The sequence below is a fragment of the Cavia porcellus genome, unplaced genomic scaffold (genome assembly GCF_034190915.1).
Source record: "Cavia porcellus strain 051 isolate PalLab524CR breed Dunkin Hartley unplaced genomic scaffold, mCavPor4.1 scaffold_16, whole genome shotgun sequence".
Taxonomy (NCBI): Eukaryota; Metazoa; Chordata; class Mammalia; order Rodentia; family Caviidae; genus Cavia; species Cavia porcellus.
This window is the reverse complement of record NW_026947499.1, coordinates 6,618,578-6,642,687: the sequence shown is the minus strand read 5'-3', so window position 1 is coordinate 6,642,687 and position 24,110 is coordinate 6,618,578. Positions and strand designations below refer to the sequence as shown.

The following is a 24,110-nucleotide window of genomic DNA, read 5'->3' as shown; positions in this document are numbered from 1 at the left end:
TGGTATTTTCTGTACTGAGAATGAAAAATTATCATTTTGCAGAGGTGCTAACTCATTTATTTAGACATGGTAAGTCCATTTCATGTGAACATGCATGACATTTTTATGAGAAACAGTTATTTTCTGAGTCAAAACCAGCAGGCAGCTTGGCATTGTCTTAGCACATCCCTAGATGTGCAGTGTGAGCTAGAGGGCAGCTCAGTGGCAGGGTGCCTCCCTGCATACCCGAGGAGGGGTTCATTCCCAGCACCACCAGCAGAACAAAACCTGGCAGTCAGCAGCAGAGACAGCCTGCAGACGTCAGGTACCAAGTACCAGGGCACGGGAAGGAGGGGGAAGAGCCTGTTAGCAGCTGGCTGAGTGTCTGCCTTGGCATGGTCCTAGAGCGCGTGATGAAGTCTAGTTTCGTGTCACCTGTGAATCTCCCTCGCCATGCATGGTCTCTGGGAGGACTGACCAAACTGCAGTCCCTCCCCTTGACTGTACCAGGAGGTGGGAGGGGTCTCAGCCTTTACAGCAGAAGGAGAGCTCCTGGCTTACTGGTCCAGTTGCCTTTAGAGAGGGAAAGGCAGTCCCCAAACAGGGATCAGAGTGAGGTTAGGGACAGGAGTGGAGGCTGGGGCTGAGCTGTCTGCCGCAGGCCCCTGAAGCTGTCCTCCAGAACACACCTGCCCGTGGGCAGGCAGGCAGGTTAGAGAGGCAGAAAGGCAGCAGGTGCTGTCACCAGTGCCCGTGCATTCTTTCTTTTCTCAAAACCCTGGGAGACAAAGGTGTGGCTATTCTCTCTTACATTAGGGGCACTCGAGTCTTAGGGATGAGTGACAGGCTTGAAGCAGGAGCCAAGCCTCCGCCCCAGGCAGTGGGCATGCCACTGGGTGGGGAGCTGCAGGTCCCCCGTAGGGCTCCTGGGCTAGCTGGGGCCGGCCGGGTGTGTGACTCTGCGGCCTAGAGAAGGACTCTCCCTGTGGTGAGGGGGCAGGCTCACAGCCTGAAAACTGAGGGGCGAGCTCAGGGGGCGGGTGGGGCGGGCAGGGAGGCTGGCCAGTGTTTTGACCAGGATGAGAGCAGGATGTCATGGATGGGGACCACTCCTGGGCCATGGGGGTGGCAGTCCTTGGGCAGGAACGGCCCAGGCTCACCTGGTATGACCGTGACACGGCCTGCCACTGTGCCCTGGGCAGAGATTGGGCCCTGCCCCGCCTGACGTTTGGTGTGGACTGTCCTCCAGGGAGGTGCGTGGCCACGGTGGGAGACCACCCATACAGTCAGTGGACTCTTGGTTCCTTTGCAGCTGGAAGCAAACAGTGGAATGGTTGGGAAGGAAAGGGAACACCAAGGCCTCTCCATGAGATGTGACCCCTTGAGAAAGTGTCTGAGTTACATACATGCTTAGATTCCTTCTTTAGGGACGGGCGATGTGTGAAGTGAGCGGTTTTACAGCGTGGAAAGGGTTGGGGGTGCGGCATAGGTGTGACCCATCAACAGTTCCTGTTGTGCACACAGCGCCCGCCCTGGCGGAAGGGAGTCCAGAGCTCACTACACCTTCCCTGGGGAAGCCGCAGAGTGCTCTGCTGGCTTCCTCCGCAGGCTGGAGGTCGGGTGGCCATGTCAGCAGGGCGCGCCTCACCCCAGCACTGGGAAGCCCTCTTTTTTGCCCCTTCCAGCTTCTGGTGGCTGCCAGCGGTGCTTGTGCTCGTTGGCTGAGGGCACATTGCCCACCTCTGCTCTGCTCCTGTGGCTGCGTTGTGCACACCCATGTGTATGCCCTTTTTAAGGGCACAGCTTTGGACTTGGGCCCGCCTCAGCTAGGATGACCTTACAGGAACTGAGCCTCTCTGCAGAGACCCTGTCTCAGGATCAGCTGTGTCCTGAGGCGTACAATTGCCCGTGCTGAGGGGCGTAAGGGTAGCAGAGGCGAACCCGACAGGGTCTCGGGAAGGGCCCATGTGAGGCGTGCCCTGTTGCAGAAGGTGGAGCAGCGTTTGGGGTGGGGTGGGGACCGGTCAGATTCACCTAGAGGCGCAGCTGTGCTTCGGGAGTTTAGGTGAGGCCAGGGCTGCTCATCCTGGGGCCGGCTGGTACCAGAATTCAAAATTCCCCCCTCGGTGCCTTAGGGACTGCCCTTGCCCTGCCCTTGGGAACCGTGGCAGTCTCACGGACCTGGCCTTTTTAATCTCATTTTCTGGAAACTGTCCTGGCTCTGGGCCTTGATTAAGAAGGCCTGTCATCTTTGTTGGTCTTCCAGGGGACCACTAGCGCGTTGGTGTCTCACAGCTGTAGTGGCTGTGTTTTCTCAAAATTTGGTCCCCCAAGAAAGTGCGGCCTTCAGCAGAGTGTCCCATGCTGCGGTGTTGCTGTGTTGGTGCCCACGTCTGCCTTCTGCACGTTGTGCCCCCCATCTGGGGCTCCTGCGCACCCCTGAACCAGGACCCTTGGTGATCCCACTCTTCATGTGACTGGTTTCGTTTCAGCTTGGGGTCCAGCCTAGTAGCTTCCTCGGCTGCTGAGACTGGTCAGGATGCCCTGGCTCTTCAGTTGTGTGCCAGGAGTGCGCCTTTGCCCTGGACAAGAAACGGTGCAGATGCGGAGGCCATGTTCTCAGTGATTCTCAGGGCCCGCGCTGCTTGCCAGAAGCTGTGGAGCACAAGCCTGCGTGCATGCAGCACTGAGCCTACATTGGGGTCGGCTGCAGGCCTGCCAGGAGCATCGGGTAGGCTGACCTCCCGGCAGCTGCACCGCAGCGCATCTGGGGGAGCTGCGAAGGTAGGGTCCTCTGAGAACCTTCCCAGGAGGGTGTAGGTTCTTCGCACTTCACAGGTGCTAGCATGGGTGCCAGTACAGGGACTCCTTGTCTTTCTTGGCATCTTATGGGCCCCTTGATGCCATTACCTGCTCTGTCTGGGGAAGTCACCTGCTCTGTCAGGTGACCTTTTCAGCCTGCTGCGGTGTGTGGTGATTGTTTTTGCTAGGGGCTGGGGACAGACAAACCTTGCCAGTGTTTCATTTATCGTTCCTAGGAAATACACCCTCAGCACTTTGGGTGAGACAGTTACATACACGCGCTCTGCCCTGACGCAGTGAGCAAGGTCATCTGTGCGGAGGGACTGGCAAGTGGGGCCTGGAGACTCAAGAACCCTAAGTGCCCGTGATGGCTGTGGGCAACAGTACAACCAGAGACGCCCAGTGGACTGTCACGGGTGAGCGTGCACCTGGCCCCAGGGCTCGGCTTCCCAGGTGCTGCATGCAGAGTGCCCCAGCTAAGTTCTTCCAAATGGAAATAACCGAAGGACAAAGGGCCCTCCACCTGGCTGCACCCCACCTATCCCAGCCTGACCTCGGCCTCAGGCTCCACTCCTAACTCGGGCAGCTGTGCTTCCTGCCTTTAGCTCTGTCCCTGGCGGCCGTCCTGCCTCTGCTCTGAGGCCATCCCTCTGCCTGGGACGTGGGCCCTGTCTCTGCCCTTGCTGTGGTTTCTCCCTGTTGCGGTTTTAGGCTTCTCTCTCAGTGTAGTTCCTCCCCATTTTTCCCTTTCTTGGCCTTTTCCTGAGTTGCACCATGCAGGTTCACAGGTGGAGGGCCCGAGCAGACGAACTCCTGGAGCTGGGAGATGAGCACCTGTGTCGGCCGGATGCAGACCCCGCCAGGCCAGGGGACCCTGCTTCTTCATGATCCTTACCTCTTCACTGCGTGACAGTGTCCGTTTGTTTGCCCATGTGTGAACCTTATGCAAGAGGACAGTTACACTTACGCAGACAGTGTACACTCCTCTATTTGGCTTGCTGTGGACTTGGTCACTCAGTGTCAGGCTTCAGTCAGCAGAGTGCCCAGGTCGTCTTCACTTCCCTGGGCCGTCTGTCTCACTCCTCTCATTCTGTGAGAGTAGGGAAGAAGGCTTTGTCTGATGTCACAGAAGGGTACTTGATGGTATCTTGGCATCGTAGTGCCTTCCTCTGATCACACTAGCTGTCTTGATACCTCCCTTTGAGTGCCACGAGCATGTCTAAATCGGAAAGTCATGGTCCTAAGCTGCAAACCGGGACTTTTCCAGTTTCCAGTCTAAATGATTGGCTCCATCTCCATCCAGTTACTTGAACAGAAAACTGTGGAGCCTTGGCATTTCCTTCTCCTTTACCTTGGTGTGTTCAGCAGGAGCATCGCTGCGACTTTGAGGCCAGCCTGAACTGCATAATTAGTGAGACTGTCTCAAAAGAGAAAAAAAATACATGTATGTTCATTTGTTCGGTGTGTGGTTTAACTGTGGAGGGGGTTTGGTTTGGTTTGGTTTGGTTTGGTTTGGTTTTTTTGTCTTACCGGCCTAATTATGAGAATGGGTGGGCTATTGAAGTCTCCCACTATGGTATCTGTCTTTTTAAATCCAATTTATGAAGTTTTATGTTTATGAAGCTGGGTGTGCTGACATTTGGTGCATACCAAACAATGTACAATTGTCCTCTCTTGCTGTTGAATGGTTCCCTTTACTGGGTCTCCTCTGATCAGTGTTGGCTCCTGTGTGCTGTGTCTGCAGGTAGGACAGCTCCTCCTCCTGCTTTGGGCATTGGTTCCTGTCCTCCTCCTGTCTGTCTGCGTACCTCCTTTTGGATGAGCCGTGTCTTCTGTAGGCCATATGTGCTTGCGTTTTGGTTTCTTTTTTCTGGTCTGCCAGTCTGAGTCCTGGGACTGGGGGGTTGAGACCGTGGACACTGAGAGCTGTTACCGTGAGGTGTTTATTGGATCCTGTCATTGCGTGACTTTTCCATTGCCGATGCCTGCATTTTTTCCCTTTTGTTTACTCCCTCTCCTAGTCAGGTGTGTATTTACCTTTGCACTGTTCCTTTTAAATATTTCCTGCAGTACTGGCTTAATGGTCATGTATTTCCTCAGGAATTCTTTGTTGTAGAAAGTTAGAAAGACTCTTTTATAGGTAAATGGTTGCAATTTGAGAACATACTCATTGGTGAAATAAATAAGACACATGTAGACTTACTGTTTCATTAGCATGGGAAGCTGAAAAAAAACGTGTGTGTGTGTGTGTGTGTGTGTGTGTGTGTGTGTGTAAAAAATAGTTAGGATAGCTATACTCCTGATTCTCCGAGTTTGCTAAAGAACGAGACTTGTGCCGGCAGTGTTCGGCCGGTCGAGTGCAGACGTCTTGAGCTCTGGGTGAAAGATTTGGGGACGACAGTGCGCAGTGTACCATTGCTGCCCCGACTGACATGTTTCAAATTTTGTTCTAGTTCTTCTTCCCCTTCCTCCTCCTCCTGTTTTCTTCTCTTTTCATCCTTGAAATAAAATGGATTTTAGGGAAGAAAGAAAAAGGTTATAAAGTCTTTAGTTCTCTGTCAATTTTGAAGGCTGATTTTGCAGGATATAGAAGTCATTTTAGGGTTTGAAAAACTACCCCAAGCTCTCCTGGCCTTCACATTTGTGCCGAGAAGTCTGTTCTGCGTGGTTGCGATGGACTTGCCTTAGTGTTTTTCTCTAGCAGCTCTTAGTGTTCTCTTGTTGAACTTCTGGAATTTTGACCAGGATGTGTCCTAGAGATGGCCTCTTTTCTGCTTGTGGCTTTTGGGGTTCTGTGCCTTGTATTGGAAGTTTGAATCCTTTAAATGTGGAAAATTTTGTACTATGGTTTTAGCGAATAAACTTTTTATAACTTGTGTTATCTTCCGAGCTTTATTCCTATAATTCTGAGGTAAAGGGTTTTTTTTTTTTTTCCATTTGTTTTTGGCAGGTATTGGACCCAGTATGGTTTCTTGTAATTTTTAGGGTGTCATTGAATGTATGATCTACACTCCTTGTCTTCGGTTTCTGACCCTCCATTCTCACATTGGTCAGGCTGGCTACCGTTTTCCACTGGGTTTTCTTTTTAGTCTCTGCTTGCTCTCTTGTTATGCATCGTAATTCTTTCCAAAGTGGACATTGTGTGTTTTGTCTTGCTCAACTCAGTTAGCTTACTGTTCCCTGCTTCTTTAAGCTTGTCAAACATTTTATTGGTAAAATCCTTTATTTAATTAAATTGTTAAATCGTCTTTGAATTTGTTAAATGTTATGTACATTTGCTTACAGGTTTCCTTTATCTCTTCAGACATTTTGAGGTCTTTTTTTAGGTTTTTTCCTGTGGCTTCCTGTACTTCAGTGTCCCTGAGATCAGCTTTTAGGGAGTTAGGAGTATTGGGATGTCCCAGCTACACCACTCTGAACTTGCCAGAGCTGAGCGGGGTCGGGCCTGGTGAGTGCTTGGGTGGGAGGGGTGCTGGCATCTGTTGCCTTTTGTGCTCCTGTTGCTCTCCACTGTGAGCTGAAGGTCATTGAGGATAGAGAAACTCTCCGCTGTGGGCGTCTCTTCAGATTTGTCTCCCTGTGCCTCCTCCTTGGGTTTGAGTGTGTGCCGACGTTTACACATCACTTCAGTCCATTCAGCATACTGTGTGAGCACCTTCACGGTGTCCAGCTCTCTGCGGGGACTTGATCTCCAGCACCGCACACACACAGAGGAGAAACAAACAGCACAGAGACAGACTCGGTACTGGCATATGGTGAAAGCCAGTTAAGATCTACAGCTATGCCACCACTCACAATAGAAACCAGTAATACCAGAGTCAGAGCAGCTGGTGATTGGTGAACAGTGAGGACCAGGTAGCTGTAGCTGTGCCACCCTTGACAGCAGGAAAAAGCCACAGTAATAACACGGACACAAAGCAAAGCAAACGTTGACACAGAGTGAATACTAGTAAAACCAACAACTATACCACCACTAAGAGTGGAAAAGAAGGCAACAGTAATAGCATGGCCAGCCACGTGGCTGAAAATTCATAAAGCTGATGGATAGTACCGGAGGGTCAGGGGTGAATGAAGTCAGACATTGCAAAGAAGAAAAGGAAGGTGAGGTGGAAAGAAGTGAAATAAAAAATCAGTTAAAGAATAAAAGTTGATAAAAGTAGGTAACAGTAACAAAAGACAAGAAAAAATAAAAACAAGGAGCAAGAGATAAGGACAAAGGAAACAGCTCCCGCCCCCCAAAGGGGAGCGGGTGCAGAAAATTCCCGTGGCTGGGGGCTCCCTCCCGGGTGGCTGCTGGCTGCGTCTGGCTGTGTCGCCCACTCCCCCTTGTGGCTCGAGGCCTGGCTGCCCTGCGCTGCAGAGGAAGTGGCTGCCGTAGCCCCGCCTCCACGGAGGCTGCCCGCTCCGCTCGTGCCAGTGTTTGCACTCAGGGCTGCCATCCCCTCCCAGGAACCCGGAACCGGGTCAGCACTCTGCCACTTCCTTCCTCTCTGGCTCTTTGGTTGCTCTGCAGCTTCTGTTTTCCTGTTGGCTTTTTCATTCCCAGCGCTCTGCTGCTTTTTCTTCACCAATTTGTCATTTTCCAAGTGTCAGGATTCCAGGTCCTGGAGAAGGTTGCTGCCAGCCTTCACACCACCGTTTTAGATGTCCTGTTCCCACCTGGGCACCTGTTTGCTTTCTTTTTTTTAATTAATTTATTTATTGGGGGCTGGGGATTTAGCTCAGCGGCATAAGCACCTACCTTGCAAGTAGGCGGTTGTGATTTGATCCCTGGTACTGATAAAAACCGAAAAAGACAAAAAAAAAAAAAATGAACACAATTAATTAATTTATTTATTTATACCTGTTCACTGTCATTGCTTTGCAGTGGAGCCTTAGCAGAGTTCCGGGTCCACCCTTCTGTGGGGTCCCCTTGGGAGGGGCGCACACAGCAGGAGGCACGGTGGGAGCCTGAGGCTGACCAGACTCAGCACCCTGTTGTACCTTGTGGGAATAAAGCTCAGGTTCCCTGTTGTCAGCAGCCAGGGGGCCTCAGGTGTGAGTAAGAGAAGCACTGTGGAGCTGTGCCAGACCTGAGGAAGACCACTCTGAGGGGCAGCAGGGAGGGCGCAGAGCGCATGGGGGCAGGTCTAGCCTGTGAGCCCGAGCCCGTGGCCTGCAGGGGAGGGGCACTGTTTAGGGTTCCCAGGGTGCTTGAGGCCAGTGTTGATTGCTCAGTAGCACAGCACCTCCCTGGCAAGTGTGAGGTGCTGAGTTTGATTTCTGGTCCCCAAAACAAAGAAAGACTGGCTGATTTTTGCTAGAGGGCAGGGCCAGAGGAGCGAGATGGAAAGCCAAGAGCCAGGGGCTTGCAGGGCTCAAGCCTAGGGAAGAAGGCTGTGGGCAGATGGACGTGGCAGGATAGAGGAAGTGGAGATTTGGCTGGTGGTGGGATGGCAGGGAGGAGGGAAAGCACAACCGAGGGTGACGTGGATGTGAGAGAGTGTGAGTGTGAGTGTGAGTGTAGGCTGGGTTTGGAAATGTCTGTGGGCCAGAAAGGGCTGCAGGTGAAACTTGGGAGCTGGCATCAGGGTGGGGTGTCAGGCCCCATGGCCAGGTAGGGTTCCAAGGAATAAGATGTTCAGAAAAGATGAGTCCGGGTCGGAGCCTTGGAGCACCCCAGCATCGAGAGGGGAGTGGAGGAAGAGATGGCAGGAAAGGATGGCGTGGGTGGTGGTGGCCGGAGAGTGCTGGGTGAAAAGGTGTCCAGGAGGCACGGCCACTCATGTCCAGAGGGCAGAAGGGTGCAGCGTGCACGGCTGAGTGGGGCTGTGAAGACCTAACCCCAACCCTAACCCTCAGTGGGGCTGAACCCAGGTTCAGAGACTGTCAGCTGTCTGCTGTTCTCACTAGAGTGCTGCTGCCCTGGGAGCCGAGTGCTGTGTGCAGACAACACCGGGCACCACCATCTGGCCTGGGGTTCTGAAGCTTGCGTTTTGACTAATGCTACATACACCCATATGTGAGATGCAGGATTAGGGGACATACTGGCCTGGAACCATCAGGCTGAGGTGGGTATGCTTTTAAATTTCATTCTCTGGTTACATACAGTAACTCCCCTGTTACAGATCATTCTCTGGTTACATACAGATCACTCCCCTATTACATACAGTACCGCCCCTCAGATTCTCATGTGGCGTCTCTTCCCCACGCACCCCCATCAGCCTCGTCAGCCTCATGCCTGTGCCCAGGTGCCAGCCCGACATCTCTACACCTGCGTGTCCTCTGGAGGCCTTGCTTTCCCGGCTGGCTGTGCAGGGTGAGCTGCTGGGCTGCAGTCTTTCCTCCAGAGGTGGCAGCTCCATGGCCGTCCTTACACCAAGGTCACAGCCTTCCGCAGGACAGCATTCCTTGCGTGCTCAACCACTTCTGCTGGGATGGATGTGGCTGGACTTGGGTACAGTGTGGCACCCAGGCTGCATGACTGAAGCTTAGTCAGGAGTGTGACTGGAGTTTCTTTCTTGATTCTGTACCCTGTGTGTATTGAATGTCACCAGGAGCCGTGTCCCTCCTGCAGCCAGCCTTCTGGACCTCACCTCACATTAACAGCTGGCTTTCTTCTGACACGGCCTGTCATCCTCATGCCAGGCCCAGTAGACGGTGCCCCTCAGATGCCACCCTGCCCTGTGGAGACTGGCACCCCTGCTTGAGAGTTGCTGGCTTGCAACCCAACATTGGGGTTGTTACATCAAGAAAGTTATGAAAAGTTAGAGACCCCCACCTTTTGTTTTTTCCTCAATGGAGTTTTTGTGGAAAGGGTAGCTAGGCATGTATGTTATATGATCCACATTTCAAGGTCCACATTTGGGCCCCAGCTCCAGTCCAATGTCTTTACCTTCTTCCCAGGCAGGGGGCTGTTCCCTTCCAGTTCTGCTACAGGAGTGAGGACACAGAGTCCCGAAGAGGTGACCAGTGGGGTCTGCTGCCTGCACAGGGTCTGCTGGAGGAAATGCAGGTGCTGCAGCAGACTCTGCTGTGTGGCACCTGCGGCTGAGCAGGTGTGGACTGCTGGTGCTGGAGCGGCCCATCTGTGCTGTGTCCCTGGCCATAGACACCCCTTTCCAGGGATGTGGCCCAGAGCAGATACTGTCTTGGGAAAGTTTCCTGGTTTTTGACACTCATTTTTGTATACTTCCTGCATCTCAGCGTGAGCTGTTTACCTGCTTTCCCCTCACTTTCTCCTGTGCTGAGAGGTCAGCGTCGATGCAGGAGCTCCCTGGTCTGAGTGTGATGAGCACAGACCTGACTGACGACTGCAGGGAGGCAGGAAAGGCTCTCCAGGGGGTGCACCGGCTGTGGAGACGGATATTGAAATTTTAGGCTTTAATGGGTTCAGAATTTACCTTTCAAGTTCTCAAATGCAGGTCCAGTGCTCACCTGAGGCCACATGTGCAGAATCTGAGCCTTGCCCCTGGCAGGTGGGCTGCTGCAGGGTGGGGTACGGGCCCCTCAGGGTGGCAGGTGGGATATCCCCTGATCACTCCCCTGTAGGATGTTGCACATGGTGTGTTTGGGAACCGCTGCCCCTTCATTTGGGGGGCTGACTTGGCAGCGCCAGCTCAGGAAGGTGCATAGTAGTGAGCCCCTTTTGTAGTTCGTTTGCCTTTCTGGTCTTTGGGTTCATCACTTAGCACGTTTTCTGGAATTTTTTGCTTTATTTTCTTTTTCCTAAGCAGTGGTGCTTACTCCCCTGCACCTTTCCAGGGATGTGGCCCAGAGCAGATCCTGTTGGGCAAGTTTCCTGGTGTTTAAGGAAACTGGATGTGGGGACTGCCTGGATCCTCCTCCGGAGGACTCCTTGGGGGTTGGGTATTTTTAGGGCCACTACAGGAGTCCCAGGCCCTTCTGAGCTACACAGCGTTCCTGGAGGCCAGCTTTGATGAGTGCCCACACCTTTGCCGCCTGACTTAGTAAAGTGGGCACTAGGTTGGCTTGTGAGGAGTAAGCCGGTGGCCTTGCTTTCTGTGTCTTGCTCTGTGGACTGTTACCTTTCTGGCTCTGCAGAGAAGCCTGCAGTGTGTCTTCCAGTGCTCAGGTTGGTGCTTAGTTACCTTCCCGTTGCTGGGACAAAATACCTAACAGCCACAATTTCAAGAAGAGAGAATTAACTTGCCTCATGGCATTGGTGGGTTCAGTTCATAGTCAGCTGGCGCCAAGGCAGGAGCGTGGTTGTGGAGGGAGCGGGTGGTGGAAGGCCGCACAGCCCGCGGCCACAGGGTCGGAGGGCGGGGCAGGGATGCACCCTCTCAGTTGTGCACACAAGCTCTTTGGAGCACGTGTAGATCTAAGCCATGACATTCTGCCGCAAAGGCTCATGGCCATCTCGTTGTGCAGAATGTATTTAGTCCATCTTTAATGGTTGCCAAAGGCCACGGCAGTTCCAGTGGTGAAAGAGGCAAGTCCCTCGGACACACGCAAACTTAGCTGTGAAGCCATGTAAAGACTGAAAAGACAGACAGTTCCAAAATATGACGACACAGGGTAAACATTGTAATTCCAGGAGGGAAGAGGAAGGGAGTGGAAAGGAACAGGCCACAGCGAGGCTCAGACCTGGAAGGGGGAGTGTGAGGCGCTGTAACTCCGTGTGCGGTGCCGGGGTCCGAGGGCTCGGGCAGCCCTGCCCCTTGGCCTCGCCTGTTGCAGCCCTCCTGGCTTCTCTCTCGGGCTGGTTGCTTGCTGCCTGTGGTTTTCCTCCACAGATGTCCCCATGCTGCCATCGCCAGCTCCCTGGGGTCGTCCCTGGGCCTGCTGCTTCTCTCACAGCTTCCTGCATCACCCTGTGAGTGGGGCTTTCCCTGGCCTCTTAAGCCTTCCTCTGAAATGGGAGTGGAAGCCTCCATAGCCCCACAACTCCTGCATTCTGCGTGCAGAAATGAAAAATTGTCACCTTGTGGGCGATGCCGGGGTCTCCACCAGCTCCAGCAATAGCTGGAGTCCGTGGATACAGGGTTTGGATGATTCAGCTCAGGACCTGGGAGGCCCTGAATGGCAGGGCTCCCTGTGTTGTCTTTTCAGGGCAAAGGGCCTTTCAGAGTTTACCTTAACACACTTTGAGCCTGCGATATGTAGTCTGGCTCTTTCCTGAGATGCTTTCAAGCATCTTTCGCATTGACACACAATGCTTGGCTGCTCCTCTGTGGCAGAAGTCGCTTTAGCAACCTTCCTGTCCTTGGCCCCCACCCTCAGCTTTGCAGGTACTTCCTGTCTGGTAAAACTGCAAATCTTTCATACTTTTCAGCTTTACTTTTTTTTATTTTAAAGAGGATAAAACCAATCAAAACAAACCAGTGTAAGAGATACAGCACTTCATAACATTACAAAATCAACAGTAGTTACCATAATGCCTTTTGATGTCTTCATAATAGCTACAGATAACTTGAGATGTAGCCAAAATCAAACAGAACAGAATAAAATAGAAACAGTAGAAACACAACAATGAATGCAATAAAGGACTTTGAAGCAAGCCTATAGTGAATCCAAAAATGCTACCATAATATGTCTTGCTATCTTTGAAATAGTTGCTTCTGTCTTCATATTTAACATGATCAAACAAAACAAGAGAGAGTAAAACCCAACCTAACAAAACAATAGAAATGATACAGGTCAAAACAAGACCACAGGGAATCAGCAATGGCTGCAACCCTGAGAAGGAGATCCCCTAGATGCCACAGTGCATACCGCTGCCCTCGGAACCCATGGTCAGCCCACTGGCCCTAGACCTGCCGTGCTAGTGAAACACCCGAGCACACAGGCGTCCAGCTGCCTTTCACCTCCATGGCCATCATCACAGCCTGTTTCTCCCAGTAGCCAGGGGCCTGTGGGGCGGGGCGGAGGCTGGTACTTCTTGTTTGCCAGGCCATACATGGAGAGGGGGCTGGGCTCTGTCCCAGTCTGCTGGTGCCCTGCGCATGGCGCTGCCTTCCAGATGGGGCTTGCTTGCTGCTGCAGCTTTGTTCTCTCTAGCCCTGGTCCACGAATGGCCTCAGCCTTACTTTTTGCTCCTGATTTTCACATAGATCTCACATAGAGGAAGTACCGATGCCACAGCCTGAACATTGGACTGCCTTGAGATTTCCTCTGCCAGATTAGTCTGCCGCTTTTAAGCCTCATACAGTCTTAAGACACATGGGCGAAACACAGACAGATTCATTGTCAGAGTGTTAACACACATGGCGTCTCTTCTAGTCTCTGGTGCTTATTTGGGACTTCCTAAGTCTGACCTTTCCTGTCCACGTGCCTGTCAGCAGTCTGGTCTGAGCTCCAGCCGGAGTCACCCAGCACGCTTGGCTCACAACACTCGGGGCTTCACTAGCTGGCATCGCCAGACCTTTCCAGAGTCTTCTGCAGCCAGCTCCAGAGGCCTCTGCATGACCAAGAACAATCACAGCAGCAGCCCTCATTCTGTGTGCAGTTTTCTGTATTAGTCACTTTTTTGTGGCTGGGACAAAATACCTGTCTTAGTTACTTTAATTCTGTCCTTCTTTTCTCATTGCAGGGACACACTGCCCAACACCCACTGTTAAAGAGGAAAGGGTTATTTTGGCACGCAGTTTGTAGAGGTTTCAATCTATAACTGGCTGGCTCCAGGGAAGGGTGGCACATGGCAGAGAGGCATCACAGAAGAGAACTGTTTCATGGTAGGCGGAAGACCACAGAACAGTAAGCAGGAGACAACAATGACCACAGCTCTTTCTGCCCCTTATGTTTTACCAGGTTTAAAGGTGAGTGGCACGGACACCCTTGATCCCAGCAGCACCAATCCTAGATCCGCCACCAAAAAGCCCCACCCATGATCACATGAGGCTTTGGGAGACATCAGGGTGCAAGCCGGGTGCAAGCCATGCAGCACCTGCAGTTTAAGGGGAGCACATCCACTCGGCTCATGGCTTCAGGGGATTCGCTTGCTGCTGTGAGAAGAGCAGGAAGCAGAATGTCTGCTCAGCATTCCCTGAGTTTTTATCATGAACTCCAGCCACGCAAAGGGACTGGACCAGCTTAGCTTACGTCTGTTTCTCCGCCTTGCCCTCCGGGTTCTGTTAGGTGTTACTTTGTTACTGTTAGGGTGTCTTCCCTTTGTTACCCCCTTCTTCCCCCTTGAGGCGTGTTAGAGACAGCACTTCAGGACTGCGCCTTTGTGAGGTGGCCTCTTCCTGTGACCCTCCGGCTCCAATCAGGTTTCCTTAGTCACCTATGCGTGGCGGCTGGCTTATGGGCATCGGGTTGGGAAGAGGGACACCCTGTTGTGACCCTAAGCCTAACCTTTGCTGGGCCTCCTCTCTATCTAGAGCCTCCCACCCCTCTCCTGCTCCGCTCTGCACTAGCTGCAAACCTCGGGGCGGCCGCCCCACAGAGGGTTCACCTCGGATTATCTGCTTGCTCCCCAGTTCCCTTGGTGCCCTAAAGCTTCTGTGAGTGTGCCACCGAGCTGGTGGCCCATACTGCCTTCTGGCTCCTCTTGGAGTCCCGCTGAGATTGCTCAGTGGCCTCCTAGCTCACATCTTCTCACTGCTGTCTGTCAGGGTCTGCATCCCGTGCCTGGGGGCTTCGCTGGCCGTGGGGTGAGAGTGCGTGGAGGAAACAGGCAGGGTGCTTTGTTCTCCCCTTTCAGGGACGTTGGCAGCTGTAGTCTGTCACCCTGAATTATTGAGGCCCTTCCAGGTGTAGGGAGCACCTGGATTTGCATGTGAATTCCAAGAGGTTCCTCTGCGTCTTCCTGAGGGCCCGTGCTGGGGCAGTGCAGGGCTCCTGCTTTTGGCATCAGAAGATTTTTCCAGCCTTGTTTTCTACATGAGCTGTGGTCCTGAAGCCAGCGATCGCCATGGCTCGCTCTGCCTCAGCTTTTGGTGACAGCTCCTGAAAAACAAATTGAAGCGTCTGTATTTAAAGTTTGCGTTATAGGACTTCCCCCTATTTTGACCATGTGTCTGTCCTATTTTTATTGTGCTGAGTGTGCTCCTGACAGTGGTCCTGGGAATTGTTCGTGCTGTCCTGCCAGATGGGAAGCACGGCGTGGCCCCTGGCGTCTCCATCCGCAGGGCATTCTGTGTGCATGGTTGGCAGGCTGCCCCTGAGTCACAGACATGGGGTTATGGTTCACCCTCTGTGTTTTAAATTTTGAGGCTCACTTTCCTTTTCCGTTCAGTTCTGTTATTTGAATACATAAACATGCATGTGTGTGTTCCCAAAGCCCGCACTGTAGACACTGTGTGTCTCAGGACGTGCACCGCCTCGCCACGCCCTCCTCTCCCGAAGGTGGCCAGGAAGGGAGCTTTCCCTCCTCTTTGACCGTGCTGATTTCTATGCACAAAAACGAAAGCGCCAGCCTCACAGTGCCTTCCTCCCTCCGCAAGTGGAGCCACAGGGTGTGTGCTGTTCCACCTCCCGTTTCCACCTAAAGCACTGCTCACTTGGGCCTGCCGGCCGTGTCTGATGGTTGAGCATTGCGTCTTGGGCAGGACCAGGAATGCTGGGCTGGACCCCACTTACCCTGCAGCTGGCGGCGGGGAAGGCTGCCAGCGGGTTTTGCTGAGGTGGAAACTGTCTCAGGCAGCGGTCGTGACCCCAAACATTTCCTGTTTTAGCTTCGGACCTTCAGGTGGATTTCTAGATGAGCGATTACTAGGCCCAAGCACAGTTGCATGTGTAGTTCTCCCAGACAGAAGGCTGTAATTGTACTGATGGAGGTTCTGCCTGGGTGAATCTCACTACCCTGACCCTCCACCCAGGAGCAGTGCATTTTGCTGTGAAGTCCCCTCAGTCACCCCCACACCCTGTCTCCCTGTGGGACATACTACTGAAGTGTCACTTTGGTCTCGTGGTTTAACTTAGTTAATCTGAGCACCACTGTGTCCCATAGAAGGGTGAAAGATCACCGGCCGGGCGTGACCCCAGAGAGTTCAGGCTGTGGCTGGGGCTCTTTTCTTCTGGTGTCGCCTCATTCTGTGTGCTGTTGTCCAAGCCCGGGAGGGCAGCCTCACTGCTCCCCCAAATGGAGTAGGCTGTGGAAAGTGAGTGAGGGCGTCCTAAGGCCTCCGTGCCTCCCGAGGGCTCCGCAGGTGGCACGGACAGACGGGCGGACGGAGCCTCCCTCACAGCGCTTGCCTCGTGGTGCAGGGGGAGGATCAGAGCCAAGGGGTAGAACGGTAACTGCCCATACGAGGAGTCGGCAGGACCCTGGTGTGGCAGCACAGGCCAGCTGACACACAGCCTGCTGTGGGGGCCTGAGTGAGGCTGTAGGGTGAAGAAACGGGCAGGGTGGTTAAGGGGAGGCCCGGTGCCATTGTGGCGCCCGTGTTCTCTGTGCATCACATGTGAGGTGACCTCTCCCATCAGTGGCATTGTCACTGCTGAGTTCCGAGTGCCCCTTCCCTGTGCCTGGCAGAGACCGCTGCCTGCCTGTCTGCTGGGGGTGGAGGGCGGCTTTCTCTCTAGCACCTCCCCTGGCGGTGTCTCAGTGGCTGCCTGGGCAGCTCTGAGTGGATTATGTGCCTGACCTTGAACAGCAGCTCATCTCTGCCATTCTTTTCCCCAGCCCTGCAGAGCCGAGAGACATCCCTCTGGAACAGAGACGGCGGCTGTTTCCTCAGGACCAGAAGAGCTCTGCGGTATGCATGTCACCTTATAAAATCAAAGAGAGCGGCAGCCGCAGCTTCCCGCCACAACAGGCGCCATTAACTGGCTGTGTCTCTGTTGCAGAAGACTTGGCGCATCGCCCTTGCTGGGCTGTCCTGGGGGCAGGGCCCCGGCCGGGAGCCAGGAGCTGCCTGTAGGAAGCTTCCTGTCTGATGTGGAGGAGGCAGAGCACCGCGCTGACTTCCTGGGAGGCTGCAGGTGCCGGCTCACCCTGGAGGTCGGGGACACACTGTGTAGTCCTGTCTCTAGCTGTGGGAAGCCCAAGATTGCCCTCCAAGGAGAGGGTTCCAGGGGCCTAAACTCGCAGAGAGTGGCGCCTTGGCAGCCCCTCGGAATGCTGGAAACTCAGGCCCTAAACCCAGTTCTTTACTAGTGAGTTACGGAGTTGCTGTGGAAGTAAATGTCGCTTTATAACCCGCAGGGACGCTGAGTGAGGGACACTATGCAGGACGAAGCCTTGCACAGGAAGACAAGTGGGGGGGAACTTGGGCGGCCCTGGCCCTGCCTCCCAGGGCAAGCCTGAGGTGGACTGCCACAAGGCCAGGCGAGGCCTGGTGAAACAGCAGCCCGGGCCGCAGGGGCCAGAGGGAAGTTTCTCCTCGGAATCACGGTACCAAATAGGAAAGATGATCTACAAATGCCCCATGTGTAGGGAGTTCTTCTCTGAGAGAGCAGATCTGTTTATGCATCAGAAAGTCCACACAGCCGAGAAGCCCCATAAGTGTGACAAGTGTGACAAGGGCTTCTTTCACATATCTGAGCTGCACATTCACTGGCGGGACCACACAGGAGAGAAGGTCTACAAATGTGACGATTGTGGCAAGGATTTTAGCACGACAACAAAACTCAATAGACATAAAAAGATCCACACGGTGGAGAAGCCCTATAAATGTTACGAGTGTGGCAAGGCCTTCAACTGGAGCTCCCACCTGCAGATTCACATGAGGGTCCACACAGGTGAGAAGCCCTATGTCTGCAGTGAGTGCGGCAGGGGCTTCAGCAATAGCTCAAACCTTTGCATGCACCAGAGGGTCCACACGGGGGAGAAGCCCTTCAAATGTGAAGAGTGTGGGAAGGCCTTCAGGCACACCTCCAGCCTCTGCATGCATCAGAGGGTCCACACGGGAGAGAAGCCCTATAAATGCTACGAGTGTGGGAAGGCCTTCAGCCAGAGCTCCAGCCTCTGCATCCACCAGAGAGTGCACACAGGAGAGAAGCCCTATAGGTGTTGTGGGTGTGGGAAGGCCTTCAGCCAGAGCTCCAGCCTCTGCATCCACCAGAGAGTGCACACAGGAGAGAAGCCCTTTAAGTGCGATGAGTGTGGGAAAGCCTTCAGCCAGAGCACTAGTCTCTGCATCCACCAGAGAGTACACACCAAGGAGAGAAACCATCTCAAAATATCAGTTATATAAAACATTTTGCTAAGTTAACCTGAAAACCCATAAGTGCCACTAGGAAGGAAACGCTGTATATACCTACATTGACCCGAGAAAGACTTGACAGCAGCCCCCAGCAAATCATTCTTTTTGAGGAGACGTAGGTGAGGTTCAATTTTTGGTTCACTGGTTCTTGCCAAGTGTGTTTCACATGTAGGCTTTGAATGCGGTGGGAGCCGTCTGAACTCTCGCCCAAACCTGGCGAGTCCTGTCGTCCTGGGCACAGACGTGCACTTCCGGGACCTGGCACGATGCCTCAGCCATTGAGGGGCTGCCCAAAGGCTGGGTCAGGGCCAGCCTCCTGAGCCGCCTTCAGCCTGCTGTCCTGAGAAGGGCCCGCCCTGGGCTCCCGAGGGAGCTCCCACCCCACTTGTCTCGGTCCCCTCCTGGGCGGTGTGTGTGAGGACGGACAGCTCCCGCTCCGAGCGCCTTGGTGTTTCTGAGGTGGCCGTGTGGCTCGGCTCCATAGCTTCCCGTGAGTCCCATTATTTCTGCACCCACTTTACCTCATGTCCTCAGATACCCCTTCCTAGATGGCGTTCGGTTTGGTTTAGAGTTTGGGTGGCTCCTGCCCCTCACTCGGCCCCTCAGAAGTCCTGGGCAGGCGCACACGCTCTGCAGCGTCCGTGCTGTGGTTCTGCCCTTCACTGTGTCTCCGCTGCAGACTTATCTTCTAGTGGCTGCACCACGTATTGTGAACTTGGATTTTTTAGCAGGGACAGCTGAGTAAGTAACAGGAGGAAGAAGCAAGCGGGGTGGAAACTCCTGTCCCTCCAGCCATGCGCCCTTGAGCTTTCTTTGCAACGTGGGGTGCTCCTTCCAAGCCAGGGGAGACCTTAGGAGAAGGGGGTGGTGGGAGGAGCCACTCTGGATCTGGTCGCTGTCCTTTCCAGGCAGGCGTGTCTGTCCTGCTGTCATTCTTTGCATTCTTCTTTCGTTCAGCAAATATTTATTGAACACCTGGGTGCCAGGGCTATGCTGGGTGCTGGATGCCCCCCTGAGTCAGACAGACACGGTCCTGCTCTCACAGTGGAGAACACAGATAAGCAAGTAAACAGATAATAATGTAGTTTGAGGTAGTGGTTAAGTGCTATGAAGAAAATACACTAGGGTGGTGAGTAGAGTGGGGGGTGGGGGTGGGCGGCGTTAGCTGGGGTCAGGGAGGCCCTACCAGGGCCCAGGGCTGGGCCACGGCCGCCCCTCAGGTGCTGCTTGCTGGGACGGGGCTGGCCAGGCCCCAGGTCAGTGTGCTGAGCCTCGAGGCAGCCTGCCATCATGGGCCTGTTTTGTTTTGTTTTGTTTGCTCTTACTGATTGGTATTAAAAACTCATGCGGGGGAACTCGAGGAATGTGGGAAGGCCAAAAGTCCCCAAGGACCTGGCCGAGAGCGGCTAGCTGGTTCTCACCTTGGTTTTGTTCCTCACTCCTGTCTCTGGTTCCCCACACGCAGCCCTCCCACTCAGGAAGTCTTTGGGGAAACTGAGGGTCTGCGAAGCTCTGACGTGGGTGGTCAGCGTGGCAGCGCCTGTCCACCGTCCAAGGCAGGAAACGAATTTCTTAAAATAGTTACCAAAATACTGAAACCACACTTTGATTTCCCTCTCCATCTTGAGTTAGTTTCTTCTGTTGGCTGGAAGGGGTTTGCAGGAGCCCACAGCATGGTGGGCCGGCCTGGGTGCTGGGGGTGAGGTGGGGCCGGTGGGCCCTCCCATCCTCCTCTCCGGGGTGGGCGGGCCCTGCAGGCCTGTGGCCATGGTGCGATGAACTGGAGCACCTGGTCGCCTTCCTGTCACGGTAGTGTGGAGCAGTAGAGGTCAGCCTAGACTTTTAGTTGCTAGAGAGCCCGTCGAAATATCATTGATAGAATTTTAGTTTTAGAAAAAATTGGTTTGATTTCTAGCTTTACTACTATTAGGTATGAGAGCTTGGGCGAATCGCTTAATCTTTGAGTCTAGTTTTCTCACTGAATGAGGATATTGGGCTGAATGATTTCCAAGTTTCCAGCTAGTCCTAGAGTTCTATATTTCTACATAGTTGAATTATTTTATCATGCTGTTGCTGGGGATATGACTAACACTTTTGAAGCTACTAATTTTATGTCAAGCTTTAAAGCCCATAATTGTTATCTTCAGAAAATATTATTTGACCTACAGTATGTCCAAATCAATTTAATAAAATCACTTTATAACAGGGCTTCGTGCTTGGTGTGCTGTGGTGTGAATCAGTGACCCTGGTGTGTCGGGGAGGGGTCCCTGTGCATTCCGCCCCAGATTTTACACCAATTTTAATGATGTTAAAGCAGGCATCAGACGCGTTCTCCATGTGCCCTGCCACTGCCATTACGGTGCCTGCGGACCTTGCTTCCTCTCGGCCCACTCATCCTGCCCACTGCCCCTAGTGCCCAGTGAGACACCTGCGGAAGTCACAGCACGGAGGTGGCAGCGGCCAAGCTGGCCCTGAGGGGAGCAGAGTGGCAGAGTACGCCTGGTGCGCTGAAATGTTGGGGAGAACAAGGTCACAGGGACTTCACAGTGACCTCCCTGTCCACCTCAGAGGAGCACCCTGCTTAGAAAGCCTTAAAGCCATGGCTCTGTAGCAATGCAGCTGTGTAGTTAGCTGTCCTGGGGAATACGGAAAAGAGGGTAACCAGGAAGCCAGGACTTGGAAAAGTACTCAGCAGTAACATCAGGGCGGGGAAGAGATGGGGAAGGTTGGCATCACCACAGGGCAAGAGGTGGCAGGGACAGGAATGGTGTCTGCACTGGCCTAGTGCAGTGTCCTCTGACCTGTGGGGGCTTTGACGCCCACCCCCAGGATGGCGGGAGAAGGGAAGCACAGCCCCCTGGGAGGCCAGGCCAGGCCCGGGGCTCCCAGTTCTCTTGCCCCAGCAAGCACTGCCAGGACCTGGGGCATCTCAGTGGGGGCAGGGCCCAGGGAGGGTGGGGGTGAGCCTTGCAGCAGGAGGAAGCACCTGTGTCTCGGGACCAGAAGGTAAAGCTGGGCGCGGCGGGCAGGACCATGCAGCTGAGGCTTTCCTGTGCCAGTGGTGAGCAGTGTGGAGCTAAGGGGAAGGACCAGGCTGCCAGGCTGAAGAGTGGGGGCTCTGGGGGAGCAGCTGCTGAGCTGCAGGGGCCGGGGGCCCTGCAGGCCTGGAGCCCAGTGGCCCAGTCGTGGAGGGTGGGCAGCCTCCGTGTGTTCCACTCCCTCTGTGTGGAAGCTGAATCAGTTGAAATTCGGAAGGTAACGGAGCTCCCGCTGGTCTTCCTCACACCACACGAAGCTCAGAGCGCACAGCCTGGCGTGTGCACAGCCCAGGAAGAACCCGCACGGCTTCCAACAGCGGTGACCCCGGGAGCGAGCGCTCTGGGTTAGATTTCAGCCTCTGAGTTCAGGGGCGCTCTGAAGAACAGCTTACGAGCCCGCTCCCACTCTGGGTGAGTTAGACACCTCGTGGCCTGTTGTGTGCCTGCCCTGCCCCTGTACTGGTGTGATGCTGCTGGAAATGGAGTCACTCGGCTGGGTTCCCTGCCTCCGTCCGGGCTGGCTCAATCCCATCTTGTCTGCCTCAGGAGGAGCTCAGGAGGCGGGCAGAGGGAGGGAGCGTCCCCGCTGGCGAGCACTGACCCCGGGGCCCACCGAAGGCTTGCAGGAGACAGAGACCTGAGTGTGCCGTTGTGTATCCTGGAGTGGATGCCTTGCAGACGCTCGCACCTCAGGAAATACACGGACTGGCACCTTGTCGTCACTGAGTGCAAGGACCCAGGCAGAGGGCCCAGGACAGGCATGGTGGGTATCGCCGCAGTTGGCACCTGAGGAGGTGGGCCCAGGGAGATGTCTCCGGGCATGGCCTCCGAGGCCCTGCCAGACCCTGGACCTGACCCGACCCGCTCTCTCCTGCTTCCTGGCCGTGGAGCGAGTGGTGAGGGGCTGTCTCACCCAGGGCAGCGGCTGCAGCGGCTGAGCGGGGCAGACCTCCTTGTCGGGCTCTTGGTGGCTCAATTAGCAGTGGGAAGTCAGTCAAGAGACCGCAGAGGAAGCAGCAATGCTGCGCTGCGCTGGACGGGACGGACATGGCGGGAAAGGGTGCGTGTGCCACGCCCACGTCCTGCCTCCCTGGCTGCATGGCTGAGCCGTGCTGCCGAGGGACAGGAGCGGTCCACACCAGCACGCTGAAGTCCGCATAGGTGAGGATGCCTGGTGGCTGGCCTGGGACATGGCAGGAGTTGGAGGGGTCCCTCTGGGTCACAGAGGAGCCACGTCCAGCTGTGAAGCTGGGGTGCGAGGTCTGCAGTGTGCTGTGGGGTGTTCTCGGGTTTCGGGGGACCCTTCCTGGAGGTGTCTCCTGTGTGCAGTTTCCGGCTCCCCCTTTACCTGCTGGAGCCCAGAGAAGGTGACAGCTCAGGCTCACACCTGCCGTCCTAGCCCCATCCCATCCACCCCACACTGTCCTGTCCCCTCCCAAGACAAGCCTGGGACCCACGGGGACCCCATGCTGTTAAGAGCTGGAGAACGAACCAAAGGCTTTGGACCTCTGAGCCGCCATCGCCACACGCCGTCCCTACCAAGCCCCTGGGGCCTGTCCACGTCCACGCTGCCCACCACGGCTGCCCACGTGGCTCCATGAAGGTCGGGAGGAGAGAGAGGAGAAAGCAGGAAGGCACAGAGTAAGTTGTGGCAAACACTTGACTACCGCGTCTCGCCACAAATGCGGGCGAGGTGCCTCCTGCAGCTTACGGCATTTTCAAGTCGGATTACGAACCTCACTGCAAATCTGTGCTGGACAGGAGACCCCTAAAGCGAATGACAAACAGCTGAGGCGAAAGGGGGGCAGACATCAGAGGCCGCTGACAGAGGGGAGGGGCGAGGGCAGAGGGCAGCAGTGGAAGCGCCACCTGTGTAGGCCACGGGCCAGGCAGTGTCCTCCCGTGACTGGCCCTTGGCTTGGACACGGTGTCCTTGGGAGGTGGTGAGAAGCTGCATCCCCAGGGTGACCCTGGGTCCTCGCGGAGTCGCAAGGTGGCCACACAGAGACCCGGCTGTGACCGGCGCAGCCCCAATGAAACAGGAGACGCTCTTGTGGGCGACAGTTAACTGCTGCTTTATTTACGCGGGCTCTGGTTTATATATTTGGCCGTGACCAATCACAGGCTGCCACGAGGAAGCAGGGCGGGAATGGGATGCAGGCTCTGGCTAACATATCCAGCTGTGGCCAATCAGGAGTTGCCACAGAGTACGGAGTGAGCACGAAGTGCGCACGGGTTGGCTAATTTAAAGAGGGACGTAGCGCATTGCGGAAGCTGGCGTGGTCCTTAGTCCCGGGTGGGGTATGGTATGTTGAGCGCCTGCACCCAACAGGGCTGTGTGGTCAGCACTGCGTGAATCCTCCAGGGCAGCCATGAGCATCAGGAAAATAACCATAGGAAGTGTAGGGCTTTTCCTTTTATCAAGTGACAGTTGTGTCTTCGTGACCAGCATCCTCGGTTCCTAAGCTCTCACCTGTGAATGGCCCAGCGAGCACAAACACCGAAGGGTGGCAGAGTGAGCCCCATCCACCCACGCCTCACGAGACAGCAGCTCCAGAGTGCTGTGTGGCCACTTGGGCCCTGGGGCCAGGTGGCACGTGCTCTCCCTCCTGGGGTGGGGCTCCCCAAAGCTCTGGTTATCAGCAAAGCAGCACCTCGCCCAGGTCTTAGTGATTGACTGACTGAGAGACCCCACTGAGACACGAGTTTCTAGGACCCTGCCAAGCAGGAGCAGTGGTGACCCCTGGTTTGGCTCCATTGTCGGGGTGTCCTCTTTGCTCTTCTCCACCCCTGGGGAACTAACAGAATCCCCTGAGCCTGCAGCAAGCATCCAACTCTGAGGTCACCTCTGAGGTCAGTCCTGCAGCCCTGAGCCTGCCAGGAACGATTGGTAAGGATGCCATAGGCCAAAGGGCAGATCCCGCCCTCCCCTCCTGGACTGTGGTGGCTCAATCCCTTCCTCCCCACTACAGTGGTCCTCTCTGTCCCGCCATCAGTCTGTGTGTGCGTATCTCCCACATCCAGCTGTCTGTCTGTCTGTCTGCTCAAGGCCTGGAGATGTGCAGCCCCCAAGCCAGGGGGAGGCAGTCAGACTGCGGGGGCACTGCTGGCTGGTCGGGAGGCTGCTGCAAGATCCAAAGACAGAGCCCTTCCATGGAGACTGTGCTGTGTGACCTCAGGCAGTTTCTTTACCTCTCCG

At 54.8% G+C, this 24,110-nt stretch overlaps 1 protein-coding gene across 10 annotated transcripts in view; it reads left to right on the top strand.

The window, feature by feature from the left end:
* Positions 1-20,081, top strand: part of Znf664 (zinc finger protein 664) — a 33,511-nt gene extending 13,430 nt beyond the window's left edge. For 2 of the 10 annotated variants that reach the window (XM_063225370.1, XM_063225371.1), the window contains exons 3-4: positions 16,352-16,424; positions 16,516-20,081. In XM_063225370.1, the coding sequence (XP_063081440.1) occupies positions 17,079-17,864 (786 nt within the window). In that variant the 5' untranslated portion in view covers positions 16,352-16,424; positions 16,516-17,078 and the 3' untranslated portion in view covers positions 17,865-20,081. 10 annotated transcript variants of the gene reach the window in all.
* Positions 20,082-24,110: the final 4,029 nt, after the last annotated feature.